The following is a 25,407-nucleotide window of genomic DNA, read 5'->3' as shown; positions in this document are numbered from 1 at the left end:
CAGGGTAGTTCCCAGTTTGCCTTGCAATGCTGCCTTTTTGAACAGCTCCAAAGTAACACAAAATGGAGACATTCCTAATTTGGAGGAAAGAGTTTCTCTGTCTCGTAGGACATTGGAAGGGGGCAAGTAAAAAAGATGCTTATATTCAGAAGGATTTTATGAAGGTGAGTAATATAAACAACTTAACTTGTTTACTCTATGTATGAACTTCTTTAGCCAGAATTTCCTTTTCAGTCCAGCTCAGCAGTTCATCAGACATGTAGTGACTGAATAGGGTAGACCTGGCACTGCTAGGTGCTGGGGATAGATACAAAGGTGAATAAGACATTGTCTCTGCCCTTAGGAATTTTGCAGCCTAGTGGAAAAGATAGACAGATTTTAAATGAAAACAGAGGGAATTTTCAGTGTTGTCTTTCTTTTTCTAGAATGAAAGCAATTTTCTCTTAGTCTTGGATGCTAAGAACTTTGAAGAACTGGGCCGAGCTGAAGTGCCTGTGCAAATGCCTTATGGATTCCATGGCACATTCGTACCCATCTGATGGGACAGCCATATGATCTGGGATCTAGATGTAAAAGTAATGTTCTCTTCAAAAAAGAGAAGGAAAAAATGGCACCCTGTTTTCCAAACCATAGACATTTGAGTGCATATTAAATTTCTATTAAAAATGGGATTCATGAGATAATTATGGTTTTACATTTTCTTACTGTTCTCCTTGAAAACATTAAGCAAATGTTGATACAACCTTTTGAAGAGGGTTTTAAATATACATATATTGTCTAGAATTTCCTCTAAGTAATACATGAAAGAACTAAAGTGAGATCATTAACACCACCAGATTAGGTGGGTAACACAGATGCTCAAAGTTGGGAGAAAAAATACAAATGGTCATTGATGGTACATTTTGAATATAGACCTGAAAAGCACCTTGTTCTTCCCACCACATCTGCCTGATACCTTTGTTCCTGAGGTACTTAGAGAGGACAGGAGCTCAGTTATATCATGTTTGGAGGCTTTTTCTAAACTGGTTATTTCTCTGCTGTCAACAACAGAAACCACTGCAATTGTATAACTCTTCTAAGGACCTCTCATTACCTCCCCCTTCCCTCTCCCCAGCTCAGCTTGGGAGGTGCTTGTTTTGAGGGACAGCTCTATAATTGGGTATTTCTTCTAATCTTCGGGTTGAAAGTTTGTAGTCCTTTATTAATTTGGGCAACAGGTGGCACTAGAGACCATATATTCTCCACATTTCTGATAACCATCAATTTTTATCAACAGCCCTAATCAGCCCAGATCTGCATTTTTTTGTCAACACCCTCAAAATCCCTTGCTCCCTTTTTCTTTAATTCCAGCCCTCATGACCCCTTAGCTCCAGCCCTAGGTTATTATACTGTCCATTTTCCCTCTGCATGATGAATGTTGCTGGAGAAACCCCCCAAAACATGTTGTTTTGAAGCAACTGTGAACTCATGGTCACTAGCCAAAGTTAGGTTTACTACACATTCATGGCTCAAAATAGTCAATTTCCTCTCTAATTTTCCTTAAGAGTTACTTCAAACTTCACAAACTCGATCATTTTTGGAGGAGTGCTCTATGTAAATGGCATCTGTGGGAATTTGATTGTGGCTATAAGTGGAAATGCCCATGTCCGGGTTGGTGAGAGCAACAATAGGTATGGAATGGCAAAAAAAAAAAAATGCCTAAATTGTATGAATTCAGCAGATATAGGAATTTAGCACCTGAGATAATCATAAGAACATGAAGTCCCCTGATATTTCATGGAAGACCCTGAAAAAGCATTGTACTTCCCCCAACATGATGTGGACTTTTGATCTATCTTCTCTAGATCTTAAGGGTGAAGGAAACTCTGGCTGACATCTGGAAAGTACAGATCTCATCATGCCTTTCCTCCATCCTAATATATAGGAAGTGAAGTTCATACATAAAAATGGTTAGTTACATATAAAATTTTGACCTAGGGATGCCTGAATTCTGCTTCAGTTCTCCTATCTATAAGACTCCTGAAGGAGAAAACAAAAAAGGATTAATGATATTTTATAATCCAGGTGTGTATTTATGGTAATTCAGTACAGAACTTTCTGGTAAAATATGAGTGAATATATAACTAAAGCTTAAAGCCTAGACAGAGGCTCTTCCCCTCCCTAAGCCCAAGACTTAAGGAAAGGGAGTTTGTAGTACACAAATGAGAAGAAAAGAGAGAGAGAGAGATAGCTAACCTGTCTGAAGGTACCAGGCCCTGGTCAAACGGGCAAGAGACAGAATAGAACAGTGAATAAAATGTGCAGGCCTTCTTGAGGGTAGGGGTGGGAATGGAGAAATTTTAACTCAATTTATTCCTTTGAACTTAGCACCAGAGAGTAAGCTACAACCACATGTGAGACTTATAACACATTGTGATCTTGCTTGTGAGTAAATGAGGCCAGTCGATGGTTGGAAATATGATTCAATCAGATGCGAATTCTTTTTTCTTGGGGAAGAAATAGGAGACCGGTAAGAAGGAGAAGCCTTGAGAAGGGGACGAAGCTCTTCTCTTTTATACTTAAAGTGACATTCAAGGTCTTTCAATAATTTGATCCCCAGTGGGTATTTTCAGTCTGATCTCTCACCTATCTCCCCAGTGCGGTCAAGAACTTCTCACTATGCATTAAACAAGCTGCACTTTTCCGAGTTTTCTTTGTCACCCTATTTTCTCTTTCTGGAATTCTCATCCTTTCTTACCCGTCTGGTGAACTCCTTCAAAATCTTGCTCAAAAGTCATCTCCACTTTGAAATTGTAGTGGCTTGAAGCTGTATGTACTCCAGAAAAAACTGTTTTTAAATCTAATCCATTCCTATGGCTATGGACATATTGTAGGTAGGACATTTTGATGAGGCTATGTCAGTTAAGGCGTGACCCACCTCAATCAGGATTGGTCTTAATCCTCTTACTGGAATCTTTTATAAGAGAATGAAATTCAGACAAAGAGAGAAAAACTCAGGAAGCAAGAAGATGAAATAGAACAGAAGGAAGAGACCAGGAGATGCTGCCATGTGCCTTGCCATATGGTGTAAGAGCCAAGATTACTGGCAGCTGACCTTTGGGAAGAAAGCATCACCTTGATTTGGACATTTTCATGGCTTCGAAACTCTTAAATTCTCATCGTTTAAGCCAACCTCATTTGGGATTTTTTTGGAGCAGGAAACTGAAATAGAAGTCTTCTTTTACTTTCTGAAGCAGAATTAGCCTTTTCTAGTTTATCCTGATAATATTTTTGTATCTGGCTCCCCATTAAAGGGAACTGTGTGAGGATCGGGATCATGTGTTTGTTACACTCATCTGTGTGTTTCTGGCATTTGACAAAATACCTGGCATTTAGTAGGTGTGAAGTAAACGTGTTGTCTTAATGAGTGTCTGGAAGGTGATCCTTATGGGGGCTACCTTCCCTATTTTTGTTCATTGGTATACTCTCTGGTATCCAGCACAAAGGAGCCAAGCACAAAGCCTTGACTTAGTAGGTTTTGGTAAAGAAAGTTAAGGAAATGTTGTTTGCTTATTGGTTAAATAGGATCACTGAGGGTGAATTTGGTGAGTAGCCTTATATAGCACTATTTTTTTATTTTTAAATTTTTAAAATTTTTTAAAATTTTTACATGGGCAGGCACCGGAAAACGAACCCGGGTCCTCTGGCATGGCAGGCAAGCCTTCTTGCCTGCTGAGCCACCGTGGCCTGCCCTAGCACTAGTTTTAATGAAATATTTTAGAGCAAATGCAATGAAATATTTTAATGGCCTAATCAAGTAACAAATGTAATATCTCAGAAACCCCTTTTACCTTTTGTTGTACTTTGATGCTTTAAACTGCTTCCAGCATGAGTAAAGTGTTTGTGTAACCATTGACTGTTAGTGTATTTACCTCTGATGCAGTTAATACCTGGGAAATACTGTTTACATGTTGAGTGATCTTGAGAAGTCATTAATTTATCTTTGCTTGCGTTTTTTCATCTGTAAAGTGAGAGTATTAAACAAGATAATCTCTATCTCAAAAATCTCTGAAAGTTTATTCTTTGAAGTCTTTTCTTTACAGCCCAATGGGGGACATGGGACAAACATTTGAAAATGTATGAGTGTTTGTTACATAACATGCTAATAATTTAATGCAGAACAAACAATATATAATATATACCTGGAGACAGGAGACACTTGAGAAGTCATTGTGCTTTATATTTCTGATACATCCATGATTTTAAATTATCTTTCTTTTCTAAATTTATGAAAAACTTCTCCTACTTTGTTATTGACTTGTTCCGCTTTTCATCATTTGATAGTTTCTCATATAGAATGTCCACTATTCTCCCTAGTGCCTAGAATAGTACCAGCCACATAATGGATGTTCAATAAATAAATATTTAATGAAAGAATCAATGGAGGCAGGAGGCGACATGGTCCTGGGGAATGTGAAGAGTTTGGAAACTGTTAGGAGCAGATTAAGTATATAAGATCTTTTCACACTAGAGCTATCTACATTGGCCAGAGAATTGCTAGTGCATGTGTTCATGTGTTCAAACTATGCCAACCCAGAGTACTAATTGATCCTGCATGCTTTTGGATGGTAAAGACGGCTTGAGAATTTTCCTTGGTAAGAATCATTACAGACAGTTCAAGCTAGCATCATCTATGAAATCCCGTGGTCCTGCAAAGGCTCTTAAATTCCTGCTCCCTTTATATTACAGGTGAACGGTGGCTCTGGTCTTATCCCAGATAACTACCCCGAGGCAGGAGGTTTCCAGTGTAACAAACCCAGGGCTTTGTAGAAGAGAGTGAGTGGGAAGGAAGGGAGGCTCAAAGAGATCACGCCAGCATCCAAAATGTACTCAGATTAACCCTAACCGGAAGACATTTACCCAAGTTGGACAGACAGAAAAATCAGACACTTGAAAGCTCGAAGGTATGCCTAACTATCCCAACTCTAGCTCTCTGAAAAGATCCCGGGAGTGATGGTCCTTTGTCAAGGCCTCCAAGTCGACAGGGCGGCGCTCTCGATCTCGGGATTGGCCAGAGCCCAGTCCTGGGAAAAAAGCCGGTGAGTGCTTCCGGGGGCGCGCGAGCCCGCACTGCGCAATCTCGGACGGCGGTGCTTTCTTCCAGCTATCCGCGGGCCCTGGGGAAGAGGGCGTGCTGAGGCGCCCGGGCTTGGGAGACCATGAGCACGGCGAGCTCGGGCGGTGGGCACCGTGCACAGGTGTCCCGTCTCGTCTCCTTCAGCGCGAGCCATCGGCTCCACAGGTAGGGTGTGACCATAATGTCAACAGTGGGAGGCGGGGCCTTTGCCCTGCTGGAAAACGTCTCTGGGAGGCGGGGCAAGGGACGTGCTTACGCGCTTGCTTTTGCGCTCTTTGGGTGCGGAACTAGAAGATGGAGGGTTGACGCTTGGCGGCCGAGCTTTATTGTTGACCACAACAAAAATAACGTTGGCAACTAGAGTCGACCGGGCTTTTGAGGAGGCAATAAAGAGTGGTGATTAACTGAGCAGATTGCAGAGTGAGAATCAAGAGGCACCACTAGGTCCGTGACCTGAAACAACGTTCTTCCCAGATTTCCTTAGTTTAGTTCAAAAGGTTGCTGTATAGTTTAAAGGAGTTAAACTTTCCCACATTGCACAGTATCTGGCACATCGTAAACACTCAGTAAATGATAGCTAACGTATCCCAGGAGCATTAGCTACTGAATCTAATACAATTTAAAAAGTGAGTTTTATCCCCATTTTGCTTAGATTAAAAAAGAACCCAAATTCAGTTTCCTGAGTCAATTCTAAAAGCATGCAACACGGTTGGCATTTGAAATCTGGGCTCTCAAATTGATTGCGCTAAAGAGAGACTGCAGCGAGCTTTACCACTTGCTGATGAGGCTCACTGTGAGCCTCCGGTTTCCCCCTTTGTGTGGTACAGTAGTCTAATTAGAGTACACACACTGGTTTCAGTGTGTGTAATGAAATCAAATAGATTTATGCGTTTCCATTTGGTAAGCCAAGGGCAAAACAAATTGTGAAGCTTTTCAAAGGCTAAAACAAATTATAAATGCAGGGAACAGGGGGTGTGAATGTAATACTGTGTCCTACTGAATTTTTTTTTTCCTTTTTTGGTTAGCAAATCTTTGAGTAACGAAGAAAACTTGAAACTGTTTGGGAAATGCAACAGTCCAAATGGCCATGGGCATAATTACAAAGGTGAGAGAAAAACTGATGAAATTTTAGCCCTTTTAGTAAGGATAACAGTGTTCAACAAATACAAGCTTAATGAATGAGATGTGTGGACAGTACATGAATGCTTTGAGTCTTGAATGAAATTAAATGAAATTCAAAGTGAAAAGATCTATTGTCTTGGTTGTGTGAACCTTAAGTTCAGCCTCTCAATCATCTGTTCTATTGAGGACAGTCCGGAACAATAAGTGGCTTAAATAAACTTTTTCCTTGGCGTTAGGTGCTTAATACGATTTTTTTGGCAGTGTGTTTCCTTCTAATTAGGTATGGCAGAGGCAAAATGTTAAAATTAGATTGAATTTTTTGAGCAAATAAATAATGACCAAAAAGGGGGAATTTTGCCTAAGAATGTGCCGACTGGCAGAAAAATAGGTTGGATCTAAAACTTTGCCAGCAGTGTTCTAAGAAAGTAATTAATTTGTGCAAGGGTAAGTGATCTGATTCTTTAAGATACAGCCAATGACTGAAAACACTGCTACATAAGCCATAGGGTGTAATATAATATAGTGTGGTGGAATAAAAGAGCAGGTGAGTTTCTAGTCAGGGTTTCTAGCTTAGGTGCTGCCTCTTATTTTATCTATGATATCTCAGTATCAGTTTACTCACTTAATCATATAATACCTATGGTGTTTGTGTGGAGCTGAAAAAATATGTAAATATATAAAAGTTATTGATTTGTAAAACTCTGGTTGTCAGGATTTTTCAGATGCTTTTATACAAGCACTTGTTAATTCTCAAAGCATTAATGTAAACTGGGTATATTTGTGTGAGTAAAAGAATAACAGTAGTGGTTTGCCTGATCAGAAAAGTATCATCCAGAATTGGGCCAGGTCAGTACATAGTTGGACACCTGCCTATACATTTTCTACTTTTACAGGCAGAAATCCAGCAGCAGTGACTTATCACCTAGGGAATTAACATCATAGGCTGAATTTACAGTTTGGGCCTTGGCCTTTGCTAATAAGCTCGTCTCTCTTGGTTGAGTGTTGCTTTGGTTGATAAAATATTTTAACTAAAAAAAGTAACTTTTGTTATACATATAGCTTTGGGTGGGGAATCTCTAATAGTTAATTTAAGCTTACTTGTGCTTGGATCTTACTCTGTCGTAAGTCATGCTGGTTTTTGGTATTTTGTTTTCTTTCCCATAGTTGTGGTGACAGTACATGGAGAGGTACGTGCTGAAAATATTTGTGTGGTTTGTGCAGATTGCTGGGCCCTTTCTCAGCCAACGTGGCGGCTTATATTGAAAACTTCTGTTCCAATCCATATTGCTTCGCTGTCAGCCTTTGTGTGATGAACTGCTGCCATTCCAGGTCACTCCTCTCCCAAAGTGTTGTCTTTAGTATGCTATATATGGACAGGTAGAAGAGCAGTACAATGAAACAGATGCCTCAAACATACGGTGTTTCCATGCTGAGATTGATGATTGTCTCTGGCATGAAGGCAAATGTGGGCCCAATCTCTGTACATTGTACAGCTTTTAATAGTTTGCCAGAGGCTTAAATCTGGAGAACTATTGTAGTAATATTCACCTTTGTTTATTCTTTAGATTGATCCTGTTACAGGGATGGTTATGAACTTGACTGACCTCAAAGAATATATGGAGGTAATGACATGCTTGGTGCTTATTATGTGAGGTCTCCTAAGTCAGATACAGATATCAGATACCCCCATTTTCACCTCCCCAACCGAGTACCTTCGGAAGCCATGATCTTGTGAGTGGAATTGGGTGTGGGAGTCGAGGAGTAGTTATATAGAGGCCTTCGAAAGTTGTTTGGTTGACTGAAAGGAAATTAGTCAGAGTGGTATTAGTGATGGTAATAAATGTAACATGCTTATTTTATATTCCTTGCTTGGAATATCCTAATTTCTTCCCTTTATCAAATTCTACCCTATTTTCAAAATCTAGCTTTCCCCTTGAAGCTTTCCTTTTGTTTCTTAATTTCTTTGAGTCTTTGATCATAGGTTTTAATACTGCCTTATCTTATCCACTCTTGCTTTAATATAAACTCACTAGGGAAGCTCATAGATGGAAATGAATACCCAAGAAAATTTTCAATCAATAACTTATTGATTGTATCATTATAGAACTTTTGCATTGTAAGAGACCTTAGAGATTATCTAAGCCAATTTCTTCATTCCATAGATTAAGACCAAGAGATGCTGAGTAGTTAATGACTTGCCAAGTCATGTGGGTAGTCACTTATGAAGTTGGAAGTAGCTTTCCTTCTAGCCAGCATGTTTTTATTACCCAACATTTCACCTGTTTTTAATTCTTTACTTCAGCTCTACTCCTTAGTTTTGTCCTAGAATTTGAAATTTGCTTCATTAAAATGTTATTAATAATTATTCTTTCACAATACTTTTTATCCATATATTCAACAGATTTGTCTACTTTGTATCACTTTGTGCTAAGTACTAGGAATACAAAGATAAATGAGGGATAGCCCTTATCTTCAGAATGCTCAGATCACTTTATAGGAGGTAAAAATAATAGGTACTCAGTAAGTGTTGGTTAAATGAATGAAGAAGAGAATGAGTGAAGGAGCAAGTAGCATTATGCTGAAGTCACTTTAGGGAAGCAGTAAAGACAGAGTTCCTGCATTTACTGGTGGTATAATGTATATGTACAGAAAGTGCTGAACAGGACAAAACAACAGTATGAAGTGTCCCAAGCATAGTATTCATTACTAAAGTAAAGTTCTCTACATTTCCCCCCATCTTTGTGTACTTTAAGGACACCATACTTTCCCGTCAGTAAAAGCGGCTCATCATGGCATCCAGAGCAAAATTAGAAAATGGTCTACAAAACAGGTTTCCATATAGAAGTTGGAATCTGAATTGGGATTGAAGATAAAGCAAGGATATTTATTTTCTTTATAGCCATGGTACATCCTTTCATTTGATCTGTTCTAAATGCTATTTGGTCAAGGACTTAATTCTTTGGACGATTCTATTTTGCCCAAAAAGCAATTGCTACTATTGTTAACATGCCCTTCTTAAAACTATACCATATGGAAAATTAGATTGCTTCACAAAAATTAGGTCTTGTGCAGTAGATAAAAGTAAAAGACCTAGAAAGAATAAGGCAACTATACTTCTTGCTAATGACAAGAAAATACATTGTTATTATATATAAGTATTAGAAAGTAATGGTCTTTACATTTACAATATTTTTTTCTCCTAAGAACCCAAGATCTTTCCTAAATTATTCCTCACCACAGAAATTTAAAACTACCCACATAATTTCAGTCTTAGTCTGCTTCACAAAAGGTACTAGTCACTGGAGACTTATCCTAATCATATTATGGCATTGTGTTGTAGGAAAGACTATTATGAAGAAGTGTTTCTGGTAGCTTTTTAAACAGAATTCAGCAGGTGTTAAGCTGAATTCTGAATCACAGTGGCTTGTGTGTTACAAGAAGGCTCAATGAATTCTCTGCTTTTTGGTTTCTTACCGACTTGGCATTCAGTTACAAGAAGATAACTAATCATTACAGAGAGCTGGGCCTTAACTTTATCTTACAACTTCAGATTTTCTAAAGAGGCTCTGTAACACGCAGACATAGTATTTACAAGAACTAAGTTAGTGGCTAAATGATTTAGGTAAGACTTAGAGGCCTTGGTGGAACACTTTGGAGTCATAATGGAACCAATGAGGTTTTTCTTTTGTTTTGTCTCTAGGAGGCAATTATGAAGCCCCTTGATCATAAGAATCTGGATCTGGATGTTCCATATTTCACTGATGTCGTGAGGTGGTCAACATTATCTTGCCTTACACAGTAAAAAAAAAAAAAAAGTATTGATTTTAACAGTTTATCTGATTGTGAATTCTAAAGTTTTAGTTTGGTATCTTTTATAGCTAGAATCTCTGTTCTCTGTAAATATTACATGTGAAATTTTTTTGTTTGCTTTTTTAAATTTCTTTTCTTTTTCTACAGCACGACAGAAAATGTGGCCGTATATATCTGGGAAAACCTTCAGAAATTTCTTCCTGTGGGAGTTCTTTATAAAGTAAAAGTATATGAAACTGACAATAATATTGTAGTCTATAAAGGAAAATAGATCTTAGGGTTAGCATTGTAGAAAAACCTTAATTTCTTTATATATTTGAAAAAGATCTTTATCCCTTCAGAGTATTAAGGAGTCATCACACAATCGTACCTCCACATTGTCTTCTGGAGTGCCTGGTTATTGTAACACCTGTTTTAAATTTAAATGTTTTTTTAAGCCAAATTTGTAATATATCCTCAAAATTACTCAGAGAATCTTTTATTTATGGATTATAAATCACTTCATTTTCAGCAAAATGTTGTGGTATAGAATTATTTGAAAACCAAGAAGATATATTTTTGTTGCTGTTTATTCCATTATCTCATAATGGATACCCATTTTTTTCTTGGTATATACAAATGGTAAAAATGTTTATAAGATTTACAATAGGTGACTCTTACAAAAAATAAAATACAGGTGGTCACAAAGTCTGGAAACATACATGATATAATATTTTTTAATAGAGTGAACTCCCTTGATTACTTCTCAGGTATGCTAAAGGTACAAGTTTATTCAGTGAAAATTAGAGACACAAATCATCTAAGGCAATGTATTGTAGATGTATATTTAAGGATTGATGGAAATGCTCCTTTATTGCACATTATTCATTGCAATTTTGTACAGCTTACTGAAGTTTGAATTGTTAGTGAGGAAAATACATTGAATATAGCATGTATTATCAGTAAACTGTTTATTATGTATTTGGTCTGTGTTTCCAGACTTTATGGCCATCTGAACGATTTTAATTCAGAAGACTGAAAAATAATCACTCATTTTAAACCTTGTTAAAATAGCATGGTGAGGATATATTATTCTGTATAAAACATTTCTTACATGTACTTTTTCCTAATTGATCCCATTAAACTTACCTGCATAAGTTGAATTATATATTTGGCATTCATTTCTAATATGTTTTCCTCAAGACTAAATCCACAAGAATGCTTTGCATGTGTATTTGTTAGGGTTCTCTAGAGAAACAGAATCAACAGGAAACACTCGCAAATATAAAATTTATAAAAGTGTCTCACGTGATCGCGGGAATGCAGAGTCCAAAATCTGCAGGGCAGGCTGTGAAGCCGATGATTTTGATGGAGGGTCTGGATGAACTCACAGGAGAGGCTTGCCAGCCAAAGCAGGAAGAGAACCTGTCTCTTCTGAATCCTCCTTAAAAGGCTTCCAGTGATTAGATTGAGCATCATCATTGCAAAAGACACTCCCCTTGGCTGATGACAAATGGAATCAGCTGTGGATGCAGCCGACGTGATCATGATTTAATTCTATGAAATGTCATCATTGCAACAGACAGGCCAGCACCTGCCCAACCAGACAAACAGGTACCACCACTTGGCCAAGTTGACACATGATCCTGACCATGACAGCATGCTCTTCATCCAAAGAATATTCTCTCTTATTCTTATTTGTATTTGAAACTGCTTTAATACACAGTTTTATTTTTCTTTCCACATAGCAACTGGTACATAATAAATTCTCAGAATGTTGCCATTTGAAAGTAGTACTAGATTGCAGCCTGGAGGGCCTTGAATGACAATTAGTCTTTCTCCTTTATGACATAGGGAGGTGTGGAAGTTTTTACTGCTTTTTTAAGGAAGATAACCAGCTGGGTCAAGGGAAGCAAGGAAACCGTTTGCAAAGCTATTGCAGGAATCTAGGCTTGAAGTGATGGTGGCTGACAATGGTGGTTGCAATGGAAATAGAGAAACAGGGAAGAAGAACAGAGCCGACATTGTGCTGTGCTCACTGTGGTATCACCTTATTTTATCCTCACAACCATCTGGCAGGGTGCCTAACAAATTGTCTCAAAGCACAGTGGCTTAAATCAACTCACATTTGTGGGCCAGAAATCTGTATATGGCTTAGTTGGGGGTCTGAATCACTCACAAGTCTTCATTCTTAGGGCTTCACCAGGAAGGTTTGACTTCCCAGCTCACATGGCTGTTGGCAGGATTCTGTACCTCATGAATTGTTGAATTGAGGCCTCTGTTCTTCTGAGTTTCCCCTCTGTTCCTTGCCATGTAGGCTGCTTCGTAGAGCAAGTGAGAGAGAGATTGCACATGCTAGCAAGATGAACGCAGACTGTTGTAACCTAATCAAGGAAGTGACATTCCACTGCTTTTTCTGTATTTTTTTCATTAGAAGCAAGTCACTATGTCCATCCCACATGCAGAAGGAGGGTATTAGACATTTAATGCTAGTGTTTCAAATGTGTGGAGAGCTGCAGGTGATGAGGCTTAAAGGGGTAGACAAGGAATGTATGTCATACCCTTTTTGACTCCAGGGAGTAAAACATTCCATTTTGCAGGAGTAAAATATCAGATCAGCAGTGGTTGTTTGCTGTAGGAATCATGGTGCTTGAGGGTAGAGAAAAATAAAAATCTTTGAAGCATGACACTTGAAATTAAAACTAGCCTATAAGATGAGATGTTAAGAAAAATTAAATGACCATGTGAACAGAATGGCCAGAGCCCAGCAGCTTTCAGCCATCATTGGTATAGCTTAACTGATGTAGTCACCATCAGTGGGTTATACAAATGACTAGAATTATATGATCAGCTGTATAATGGTAGTAACTAATATACTAGACCTATGATAAGTGATCAGATTTGTATTTATTTCACACTCCAAGCTTTTAGATTCCTCCTGGAATTTGAATTATCTTAAAGGTGGGAAGCAGATTGTGCCCATTTTGCTTTTGTTATATCTAGGTATTTGTAACCTCCCTTGCATATAGAAAAATCATTGTTAGTTTTGCACAATTTAACTTTATAGCAAGATTCTGCTACAAGACGCTTTTGAAGAATGTCCCAGGTAAGCACTATCAACATCTCCGCATAGCTGCAGAGAGAACTGCTATTACCGCAAAAGAAAAGTAGGGGATAGTGGTCTTGTACTGAAGATTTTCAAAGTAGCAGTTATGCTTTCAAGCTAATAGGTTGCTTTGCTTTCTTCAAAAATCCACACGTATTCCCACCTATATTGGGCAACCATTGAGATGTGGAAATTCATGATTAAGAAAAGGAGAGTTGAAATGCTTATCTCCCTCTCTACCTCCTGGCAATTATTGACTTAAGAAATATTATCCCAGACTTGTCCTCTTAAAGATGCCCAAGAAACAGGTCCTCAATACTTTAGCCCAAATTCACCCTTTTCCAACCAGTTTATTGTTCATTGCCAGTGAAAATTCCCAATTTAGTGTGATAATTATGAGCGAAGTTTTCAAGCCCTGTTTACTTTTCACAAATATTTTACTAGGTATGAACACTGTGGCTGGGAACAACCTGAAGAAATAGAAGGGCTAGTGGTGTCTTTTATCTTACCTTTTAAAATGAAGAAATTTGATCACAGGTAGAACCACACATGGGTAACTCATTAGCACCTCACACTTAACATTTTCAAAAGCAAATTTCTGATTTCTCCCTCAAAATTTATTTCCATGAAAGTTTTCCCTATAAATGTTATCACCAGAAACCTGGGAATTGTCCTTGATTGTTTTCTCCCACTCAAACTTCTTATATTCAAGCTATAAAGAAAGTCCTGCTGGTTTCTATCTCCAAAATATGTAATGAATTTTGTTTACTATTTCAAATGCCATTACCCTAGTCCCAAACGTTCACTATTTCTTGCCTGCATCACTGACGTGGTCGCTAAACTGGTGTTCTGTTTCATTTTTGTTCTCTTCCACATTATTGTGGGTCTTTCTAAAAGTATCAGATCACTTCACTACCTTCCCCAACTTGATGTTATCCCTTGAAAGTTTCCTCCTGCTTTTAGAGTATAATTCAAACTTCTCATACTAGCCTACCAAGCCCTATGTCATCTAGCCACTGGTGGAGTTCTTCAGCTTTAAGCCTTCAATGTGTTTTGGTAACATTGGCCTTCTTTTCAAGTCTTAAAACAAAAATTTCATTCTTGCCTCAGAATCTTTGCATTTACTGTCTGTGCTAGTTTGAAACTATTATGTACTCCAGAGAAGCCGTGTTCTTTTTCTAATCCAATCTTGTGGGGGCGCAGACCTGTTGTTTAATGTGGGGTGTTTTGAGTAGGTGGTTTTCATGGTGCTGTATCTGCCCATTGAAGGTGGGTCTTGATCCACTTACTGGAGTCCTTTCAGAGGGAACCATTCTGTAGGAAGTTCAGACTCAACACAGATGTTTGGAGATGCAGAAGGAAAACATCCCCGGAGAAGCTGCTTGAAACTAGAAATCGCACACCAGCAGATGCCAGCCATGTGCCTTCCCAGCTGTCAGAGATGTTCCAGGCGCCATTGACCTTCCTTCAGTCAAGGTATGTTTCTCTAGATGCCTTAGTTTGGACATTTTTATGGCCTTAGAACTGTAAGCTTGTAACTTAATAAATTCTCTTTAAAAGAGCTAACCCATTTCTAGTATATAGCATTCTGGCAACATTAGCAAATTAAAATTCTGCCCTTCTCCCTGATATTCTGCACCTTCCCCTTTTCCCCGTTCCCTTCATAAAACTGACTCGTTCTTCAGATTCAGTTTAAATGCTACCCTCTTGAAGAAGCCTTTCTAGATTACTTTTCCTTGAAAGAAAAATCCTTTGTTATTTTCTGTTACGAGTCCTACTCTGTCAAACTGATTAGGACCAGAGCCCTCTCTTTTGTTCACACTCATTTCCGTAGGACCTAGCTCAGTGCTTGGTACCCAGCAGGTGTTGAATAATTATTTATTGACTGGGTGATGTGCTTACCATCTCTACAGAACTGGTTGAACCTTGTTTGGTAAATTTTTTTGAGGTTGGCTATCAAACTTTTCCAGCAGACTTCACATAGATATTGTTATTTGTCCTCTTCAGCTTAGAGCAACAACCACATGTAAAAATAAAATCCTATAAAATGTTCTTCAAACCTATTTATCTGGTTGACCTTATCTTCCTTGGATTTTTCTATTTCCATTCATGGATAAAATTTGTTTTAGTTCTCAACCAAGAAGCTAGAACTCTGAATCAAAACTCTTAAGTATAAGAGCTGTCCTCTTATGACAACATCATCATTTGTTAACAGTCTCATTTTGGGGGCTCAGACTAACAGGAGCAGGCCATCTTTACGTTTATTCTGTACAGATGGCCTTGGAAGTTATCTCTCCCAGCTCATAATGTATTAGTTTTCCCCAGGAGGCAGGGAAGGCCTCAGCTGGCGTTGCAAGGAATGCTTTTTTTAAATCACTCCATCTGATTGACTCCTGAGTGCAGGGTTCCCTGTGTAAGGTAGAACTGAACTGATCCATGATAACTCTGAGGCTGTATGCATTCTTTTGTACCAAGGGCCTCATTTGTTACTATAATAATCTTCTCTAATGAAATAATAGTCTTTTACTTAATTATTAATATTTTCAGCATTTACTCTAAAAAGTAATGTGGGTACCCCCTAGGCTATTATCAAACAAATGGAAAATAACAAGGTTTGGCGAGGTTGTACAGAAATTGAACCCTCGTATACATGACTAGTGGGAATGTAAACTGGTATAGCCACTGTGGAAAGCAGTTTGGTGATTACTAGAAAATACTTAGACATAGAATTATATATGATCCAGCCATTTTGCTCCAAGGTATATACCCAGAAGAATTTGTTTTGGTTTGCTAAAGCTGCAGGGATGCAATATACAAGAAATGGGTTGACTTTTACAATGGGGATTTATTAGTTTACAATTTATAGTTCTTAGGCTTTGAGAATGTCCTAACTCAAGACATCAATAGGATGATATCTGGAATCTGATGACAGGCTGCTGGCATCCAAGATACCTCTGTCACATGGGAAGGCACTTGGCCAGTGTCTTCTGGTCCCTCTCTCCCAGGTTTTGTTTCCAGCTTCTGGCTGCATGTTTCTGTCTTTTAGCTTCTGTCTCCCTTAGTTTCTCCAGGTGTGTCCTTGTCTTTTAGCTTCTCTGAGGCTTTTTCCATGAGCTTTTCTTGATTTCATCCCTTAGCTTCTATATGTGTTTTATCCTCTTATATAGGACTCCAGTAAGGGGATTTATTTCTTTATTTTTATTGTTTTCAGGTACATGGTTCAGCAATCAAACTTGGATCTCCCGCTTGGAAGGCGGGCACTCTAACCACTGAACTACCCGTGCACCATCCAGTAAGGGGATTTAAACCCATCTTGAATGGGGTGGGTCACTTCTCAATTGAAATAACCTAACCAAAGTGTCCCACCCACAATAGGTCTGCCCACAGGAATGGCTTAAAAGAACATGGCTTTTTCTGGAGTAAATAATAGCTTCAAGCTACCACAGAATTGAAAACAGGGACTCAGATAGATACTTATACACCAAGGTTCATAGTAGCTGACTAATACCTTTTTTCTCTCTCTTAACCAAGCTTCCAGCCTTACTCCCTGTGTCTCCTTCCTGTTCCCTTCCCCTATCCTGACTACCTTGAAACGAATGTAGCAGCTATGGGACCACAAGTAAAGAAAAGAGTTCAGACCCTAACTCTTTTAAATATCAGTCTTAGCCTCAACCTCCCTGTCCCCTTTCCCTCTCACCCTGGCTACCAAGGTACCTGAGAGACTCCTAATTATGCGATTCCTTATCTGCTCCTTTTTCCCAGTCCTTACAGACTCCAAATGGCTCAGTTTCCACAAAAGAAAACATTCCAAACCAAGTGGTTCTAAATGCAACTTCAGTAAATCTCTTGTCCATCCCAGTGGTCAGCCCCTTATTATCTTCCAGTGCTTTTCCTTCAACCCATGCCCAGGCCTCAAAAATCTTGCTGTCCTTTGTTTCCATGGAGTTGAGCTTTGTTCCCTGCTATAGCAGCCTCTGAATAAAGTCATTCTGGCCTGTTAAACGTTGTCTGGTATAGTTTTTTCTTTGACATAGCATTATTCTCAATAACCCAAAGGTAGAAACAGCCCGAGTGTCCATCAACTGATGAATGGACAAACAAAATATGGTATATAATATAATACAATATTGTCCAGCCATAAAAAGGAATGAAGTCCTGATTTATTCTACAACATGGATGAACCTTGAAAGCATTATACCGAGTGAATTAAGCCAGACACAAAAGAATGAATATTATATATTATTCCACTTACGTGAATTATCTAACATAGGCAAATTCATAGAGACAGAAAGTAGATTAGAGGTTACTAGGGATGGGGGAGGGGAAATGGGGAGTTATTGCTTAATGTGTAAAGAGTTTCTATTTTGGATGATGGAAAAGTTTTGATAATGGAAGATGGTGATGGTAGTACAACATTGTAGATATGATTAATGCCACTGAATTGTATTCTTAAAAATGGCTAAAGTGGCAAATTTTATGTTATGAATGTTTTACCACAATAAAATTGAAGAAAAAATGAAATGAAATAATTAAAAATAAAAGCATGGCCAAAAAAAGAAAAAAGCAAAAGAAAGAAAAGTAATGGGGAAGGTTGATAGAAAATAAGATACTATCTAAATTTTCTGCTTTTTTGAAATTGTTTTTCCCCTTCTCTGAATGGTTGGTGTGATATAATTGAACCATTGACCAAATCTGGGACTCTGCTGGGTGAAGACCTCTGTGATAATGGATTTGGAAGACATCAATTTTCTTTTCTACTTGTCCAGAATGAATTATTAGTCTCCTTTGATGGATAGGCAATTGCTATTTCTAATGCAGCATAAGAATGTGTTGAATCTAACAAAGAGAGAAAATGAACAGAACCTAAGGGACCAGTGAAACACTATCAAGCATATCAACATATGCATAATTGGAGTCCCAGCAGGGAAGGAGGGAGGAAAAAGGAGCAGGAAGAATATTTGAAGAAATAATAGCCAAAAACTTCCCACGTTGATGAAAGACATGAATCTACACATCCAAGAAACTCATCAGACTCCAAGTAGGACAAATTCAAAGAGATCCACACCAAAGCACATTATAATACTGGCTTCCATTTATTGTGTAGTTATTATCACTATGAGTAGAACTCAGTGAAGCAGGGTGTGATGGTGAGATTCAGGTAGGTGTCAACCTGGCCAGGTGATGGTGCCCAGTTATCTGGGCAGGCAAGCACTGGCCTAATCAATACCATGAGGATGCTTCATGGCTGTTTGTTAAACCAGAAGTCTGGTTTATGAAATCAACAGTTGATTCTATCTGTGACTGATTACATCGATGAGTACTAAGTTTGTGTCTTCCAGAAAGCAGAGAATCCAATCAGTTGGAGTTGATGTAATTAGTTGGAGACTTTTAAGGAGAAGAGGAAATTTTCAGTGTTTTCTTCAGCCAGCAAGCTTCTGTGGAGTTCGTCTAGACCTTTCATTGGAGTTGCCAGCCTCACAGCCTACCTTACAAATTTTGGACTCTGTGTCCCCATGGTTGCATGAGACACTTTTATAAATCTAATATTTACAGATATTTCCTGTTGGTTCTGTTTCTCTAGGAAATCCTGCTTAATACAGCTTGGTACTAAGAGTGATTCTTGAGGAATGGAATCTTAAAAATGGAGCTTTGCAATAGTTTTCTACTCTGGTTAGACTCAAAGGCTCTAATGATTCTATTTCCAATAATCAAGATGGCATTGACACTCCATGATGCGAGTTGGCAATAGAGATATGCAAAATATTACTATTAGATTCTGCTAATTGTATACTTATATGAGGCAAAGCTCTGGGTGAGAGTTTGACACCTAAATGGAGTTTTGTGGAGTTAAGAGATATAATGATGTTGGCTGGTTGTTGTTAGGTACACTGGATACAGTTATGAGGGGAAGGGATGAGCTGAAGGCTTAAAATTTGTAACATAAATGCCATATGAAAGATATAAAAATATCCATGTGTGGCCTGAAACAAAATCTTATTTCTTGTGGTCTCAGACTTAAGATTTCTGAAAACCAGACAGAGCCTTATTGTGCGAGTAGCAGATTTACAGCGTAAATTAAAATCTCAACCTTGCAGGTTGTCTGTTAAAGTAAGGTGTTTGATTGGAAAAGAATGGGATCCTGAAACTTGGGATGGGGCTGATAATGATGGCAGTGGGGACATGGAAACCCTGGATTTTGCTGAGTCTTTGGTAGATAGACCTGTAAAGGTCTGTCCTGAGGAAACAGCTACCCAACGTCTAGCCTGCCTTGAGGAAACAGCTTCCTGGCCTCCAGTCTGCTCTGAGGAGTCTACCATCCTACTCCCATTTAGCTTCGCAGCCTTTGGTTTGCCCTGAGGAGTCTACCATCCAACCTCCACCTAGAGAGATCAACCCTTCAGTGCCAGCTAAACCTGTAGCCACCTCCCCTGGGGAAACAGCCCTCACTCTTCTATCTAGGGCAATTAATCCTGTTTCACCAGATGAAACTGCAACAGAAAGCCCTGAGGTAATTGGCTTGAAAGACATTCTATTTCTTTTCATGGCTCACCCCCACCACCCCTCTTTTGTCCAAGACCTATTACAAAAGTCCCAACAAACCTCAAAAGGTAAGGTACAAAGTGTGACCCATGAGGAGGTACACAATACTTCAAAAGAACTGCATGAATTTTCCAATCTATATAGGCAGAAATCAGGGGAATATGTGTGGAAATGGACATTAAGGGTGTGGGTTCGATTCTCAGTCCACACACTTACCAAAAAACAAACAAGCAAAAACCAAAACCAATCAAACAAACAAACAGATTCAACAAATGGTGCTGCAATAATGGGATACTCGTGGAAAAATAATGAAATGTGACTCTGCCATAGAGCATACAAAAAAAAAAAAAATCAGGCAACTTTCAAGTTAGTGGGTTTTCATGAGGATTACATGACATGTGACATGGGTGAAAGCACCTAGCTCAGTGCCAGCCCATAGAAGATCCTTCAGAATTCATAATTTATTTTGTGAAGGAATTGTGATATCAAGAGAGAAACCATGGGTAGAGTGCTTAGTTTTGCTCAAGAGCCCAGAACAGTGCCTGGCATGTAGTAGGTTCTCCATAAATATTTGTTGATTGAGTAAGTGGGCCTGAAGCAGTAGAGGATAGCTAATATCCAGGCCAGAAAAGCATTACTTGTTGGATTACATTGTAGTAAAAATTCTTTTTCCACTTTTTCTGAGGAGAGAGGAAATTTAACAATAGCAGGAACTTAAAACTTAAAGGACATTAGTACAAAAGCAAGGTTATTTATTATTGCACTTTAATATCAGCAATAACAAAGCATAAGATAAATGCTATTAAGGGTGCATTATGGGACTTTTCCTCATCCTAGAAAATCGCTGAGTCTCTTGGGGCATAGGGACACTTATTGCTCCTCCTTCAGGGTTGGTGCAGTCACCCTAAGAGCAGCATTTCTGAAAAGGTTAGGAGCATACGATTTTTCTAGGACCGAAAATTAGTAGGTGCATAGTCTTGAATGGAAAAATTCGTTGTTTAGCTTGCTCTAGGTCTTTTTTTGGACACTAGAAAAGATTCACAGCCAGCTTGTCTCTATGACAGTTACTCATTTTAAGCCAAGCACATATGAACAAGCAGATTAAATAGTTTCATAAGGCAGCTTTCTTCACTTACAAAACAACAGAGAGAGATGAAGAATTCATCAGGGTGTCCTAAGGAGGAGAGGAGGGAACAGAATCAGAACCTCTTAAAAGGCACACAGTTTAAGGGCTTAGAAAAGAATGGTGACATTCTGGAATTTAGCATAATTATTTAAATAGAACTTTGTTTTTGTTGCTCATTATAAGCCTATTAGGAAATAGCATGCTTTCTTTTGCTTTACATTTTATTATGGGAATTATGAATATATTGCCCATTTCTCATAGTGTAAATTACTATTAGGGGAAAAGTGACCAGTTTGCAGTTAAAGAAAACTAAAATTGTTATAATTTTACCCTTAGGTTTGGCCTTGAAAAAATTCACACTACCATGCTATTAATTTTTTAATCCTCAGATAAATAAGATTAGATAACATTCTTTATATTTTAGGTAAAAGAAAAGAAATCACTCATTGAAGATGTATTTAATTTTATCACATTATTCTTATCTGAAGTATGTAATTTATATGGTATGACATAGCAAAAAATGCCTTATTAGCATAATCTTTTCCTATCAGTTGCTCAGATATGGTGCATTCCAATTTTCTTGCTTTTTAAAACTCTACTGTTGTGGCTAAATGGGATGCTACTAGTAGCATCACATTTCTGCTTTCTCCTTCCTCAAGTCATAGGAGTCACAGATGCTCTGTGTAACCTGACTGGGTTTGGTTAAAAATCAGTTCGTCTCCAAAGCTAGGAAGGATTGCTCCCATGGAAATTGGGGGCACAGAGGAATCATTTGGCAATGAACAAAAGTTTAGATTCGTTATGGAAATGGCTATCAAAGTGTTAAACTGAGAGGCAGAACTCCAGGTTACACTCAGGCCCGATCTAGGTAGTTACAAAAAGTGTCATCTGCATCCTGAAAGATCCAGTTGAACGTCTGTGTGACCCAAGTCCACTGCAAATTGACTGGCTACCCTTCACCAAGTGACCCCAGATCTCCAGTTTGTTAAGACACAGTGGCAGTAGATCTGACCATTTGATAACATCAAGCCTTCATTCATGCACATGTCCAAACGCTGACTTGGAATTGATTAGAGGAGAGTGCAGTGGAACAACTGCAGGAGCAATTGTTTTCCTAGCTTCCTTTTAGAAGATAAGTTTGCTGATAAGAAACACGAGCAGGATGTGAATGGCATCTATGATGGGGCTGCTGTAGACTCTGTTGCCCAAACTTTGGGTTGTGGCTGTGGTTGTGGCTGAGTCTGTGGTTGAGCCTGCAGTTGAGGTTCTAATTGAGGTTTGGGTTGGGTTGGTCATAGAAGTCTTAGAGGTCGAGGTTGTCGTCATTGCTAAAAGAAAACAAAGGCTTCAGTCAGAATCTTTAGGTGATGGGTGGTCAAAGTCTGACCAAAACTAGAGCCAGAATTCATAAGCAAAATTCATTAAACCCTTATCAGGTGCCAAGTATATGCAGAATAAGGGTGTGTGTGTGGGATAATTAGATGTACAGAATGTCAAAGAACAAATATAAAAAATAAATAAGATACACTCACTGTCTTGAGGTCTGCTTAGTCCTGTTGGGGGAGGGGAGAACCTACAGAATTTATTGAATTTGTTGTCAGTGGGCACTCTACTTTTGAAAGTCTTCCCGTGCTTGATACTATTATTTAATCTCATTGCAAACATGGTTCAGAATGGCACAATTCTGTTTTTACTTGCTAGTTTTAAAGGCTGCATGTGAAGTGTTTAGGAACTAGATACCATTCAGGCTTGAGAGTTGTCATTTCTGCTTCATAGGAAGAAGAAAGATGCCCCAATCAAACCCTGAATCTCTTCATATAGTTTCTGAGGATCAGACACCCATTTGCAAGCACTGGTCATTTTCACAGGAAGGGAGCTGACCAGGCACTGTTCTGAGGCTGGTTTGATAACAGAGAAAACCAGATCTGTAGTCTTGGGGGGCTGTTTGATCCTGAAAAAGAGTTTGGCAGTGACTACAGTTGTGAGTGGACCAAAGAGGGGACCATAAGGAAAAGGAAGGAGGGAAATGCCCAGTGATCTACTCAGGCCCCCACATTTTTTCTGCCACCTGCCCCTAGAATGTGCCTTTCATTTCTGTGGCATTATCTCATTCCACAGTTCCAGGGCAAATGTTTCTCAGGCATCCCAGTGAGCTAGAAATCTGAACACAGCCGCTTCTTTTTCCTTTTTTTTTTTTCAACTGGATTTTATTAGCATGGAGTTAAGGAGTCCTGTCTAGATGGCAGGAAACAGGCAGTTATTGTACTAGATGTTTTTCATTGTTTAGTATGTATTTCTACATCTAGTGATTGTGCTAGATGCATTTCATTGAGAGCAAGACCTGTTACCTGTCCACTGAGAAAGACTAGTACCTCTGGTCCTTGGTTGCACCTTGTATTTTAAAAATTCATTAAAAATAAAAGGATTCTCTTTGTAGTTTTTGTATTTTTTTGGGGGGGGGGTGGTACGTGGTCCAGGAATCAAACCCGGGTCTCCCGCATGAAAGGTGGGCATTCTAATTACTAAACTCCCCTGCACCCTCTTTGTAGTTCTGATGTACGTCTAAGTAAAGTGGAAAAAGTATAATGCGAGTAACCTGAGTCCTAGTTTTTCTATTTACTTTCTGGGTGACCTCCAGCAAGTCACTTATCTTTTCTGAACCTCATTTTCTTAACTTTGTTTTAGTTCCTAAGAGGGAACTGATGAGGAGGAAAGGGGACAGAGAAGGGAAAAGGAGGGTGAGGAGCCTCAGAATGGTGTGTGGTGGGGTCTTCAGCCCATGAAAGGCCTGTGAAAATTCCTAGAGGTAGTGGTGGCCAAAAACCACTTTAACAATTAGTGGAATTATTGGTATTTCTATGATATAAATCTTTCTTTGTACATTTCCTTCCCCATGTCACCATTTCTCTCCTCCATTAAACCCTTTGGTTAGAGTCTATTATACCCATGAAGGCTTTGTGTGAGTGGGAATTCCTTATAGAAATTGAGAAAGGAGGTAATTTTCATATCAGTGCCTGTGTGGTACTGAAATAGAAGCAGTTTCTGTGGAAGCAGGAGTTTGGAGCCAGAGGTGACTGTGAGAATTTGCAGAAATCTTAGGAAGGTCTTTTGTTTTGCACAGGGCCTGGGATAAGGACATGAACTAATTTATATATAGATCTCAAGGTGCTGGGAAACCTCAACTGTTATCTGGGTAAGGTATGATTAGAAGACACTTTTTTCTAGGGCACCCTTAAGTAATTTTCTCAGCTGACTGAGTTGCCTGCTAGATATGTAAATGTGCTGAAGGAGAAACTTACCTATTTTACTCAGTGTCAGAGAAGAAAATACGCCAGGGCTGTCGGGGTGGATAGTGATGGCTCTGTGGAGGACAATCAGTGAGAGACAATGGTGACGAGACCTTACCTGTGGAATTCACAAGTTCAGCTCACATTCCTGTCTAGAGGAGCCTCCCTACTGGGTCCTAACTTCTGGGGACCTTATTGTGCTTCCTGTCACTCATGCACAATTAGCAGATCATTAAATACTGGTCTGTTCTATGTTATAGCCTTGACTAAGATTCTCCATGACCTTGTTCCTAGCCATCTTTACCATCCCCCATACCACCCAGCTGCACCACCCTGGACTCCTCCAAGCCAGTCCTTCTGCCTTTAATGCCCATCCCAGTCACATCTCAGCAGTAACCTTCTGCATGAAGTCCTTTCTCCCCATCGTCAATAACCCGACCAGATCTCCAGCAGAGAGCCATAACCCTCTACCGCTGGAGGGTCAGCAATTTGGCAGCTGATTCCATTGTCAATTTTTTCTCGTGGTTCCAGTACATCACCTGACATATAGTAAGTGGATTTTGAATATTTGTTAAATAACCTGTACAATTTGGTCTGTTACAGCAGTGGGTCTGTTATGTCAGTGCCTTGTTTATACATACAACAAATAAATAATGAAAGTGGACTCCATGCCAACTGCCACAGTCAGAGCTGAGGGGACTGTGGTGAACAAGACAGGCAGTTAGGATCTTCTTAGAAAGATGAATTTTAAAAGAATAACCAACCAATCAATTAATTAATCACAGTTGTGGTAGGTGGTCTGAAGAAGTAGTGAAAGTTAGGATAGTGTATAAGAGACCATAACTTGGCCTGGGGATTTAGGGAATGATTTCATGAGAAAGTGATATTTAATCCCAATCATTATTTCTATATAAGCCTTGCCTCCCTAACCTGATGGTAAAGTCCCGTGGGCAGGGACCTCTTCTCAGCCTTTTAGGGCCCATCCCGAGACAGCAGAATTCCTCCCTTTTGGGTCCCCCATCATATGTGATACTCCTCTCCGTAGAGACAGCCTCCTGACCAAGCCCATGAGTGTATGCTGTGAACAAGTAGAGCAGTCAGTGCTTCAGAAGGGGCTTTGCCAGTTAGGAGAGGCCAAGACACTACATCGTCAATGTCAGCAGGGATGTGCTGTTTCTCGTGTAGATTGTGTAGATTGTTGCTGTCTGATCTTTCATCTGTGGTTGCATGGATTGTGGGGGCTTTAATGAGGTGAGATGAAGGAAAGTGATTGCCCTAATTAGCCTTGGCTGTCTTCTAAGCATCTGCTGTCATCGTGTGG

General features: G+C 39.1%; 2 protein-coding genes across 9 annotated transcripts in view; both read left to right on the top strand.

Moving 5' to 3' along the window:
* The window catches only part of BCO2 (beta-carotene oxygenase 2), a 64,016-nt gene extending 58,958 nt beyond the window's left edge, over positions 1 to 5,058 (top strand). For 5 of the 8 annotated variants that reach the window (XM_077112912.1, XM_077112913.1, XM_077112916.1 and 2 more), the window contains one exon: positions 426 to 4,722. In XM_077112912.1, the coding sequence (XP_076969027.1) occupies positions 426 to 539 (114 nt within the window). In that variant the 3' untranslated portion in view covers positions 540 to 4,722. The other 3 variants (XM_077112909.1, XM_077112911.1, XM_077112910.1) reach the window with 3 other exon arrangements.
* Positions 5,059 to 5,083: 25 nt separating this feature from the next.
* Positions 5,084 to 11,195, top strand: PTS (6-pyruvoyltetrahydropterin synthase). The gene is made up of 6 exons (XM_077112923.1): positions 5,084 to 5,281; positions 6,142 to 6,221; positions 7,403 to 7,425; positions 7,804 to 7,860; positions 9,939 to 10,009; positions 10,196 to 11,195. Exons 1-6 carry the CDS (start codon positions 5,199 to 5,201, stop codon positions 10,317 to 10,319), a joined length of 438 nt encoding a protein of 145 aa, XP_076969038.1. The 5' UTR covers positions 5,084 to 5,198; the 3' UTR covers positions 10,320 to 11,195.
* Positions 11,196 to 25,407: the final 14,212 nt, after the last annotated feature.

This window comes from Tamandua tetradactyla, chromosome 8 (assembly GCF_023851605.1).
Source record: "Tamandua tetradactyla isolate mTamTet1 chromosome 8, mTamTet1.pri, whole genome shotgun sequence".
In the NCBI taxonomy this organism is placed as follows: Eukaryota; Metazoa; Chordata; class Mammalia; order Pilosa; family Myrmecophagidae; genus Tamandua; species Tamandua tetradactyla.
Note: the sequence above shows the minus strand (reverse complement) of the source record. Positions and strands in the feature narration are given on the sequence as shown.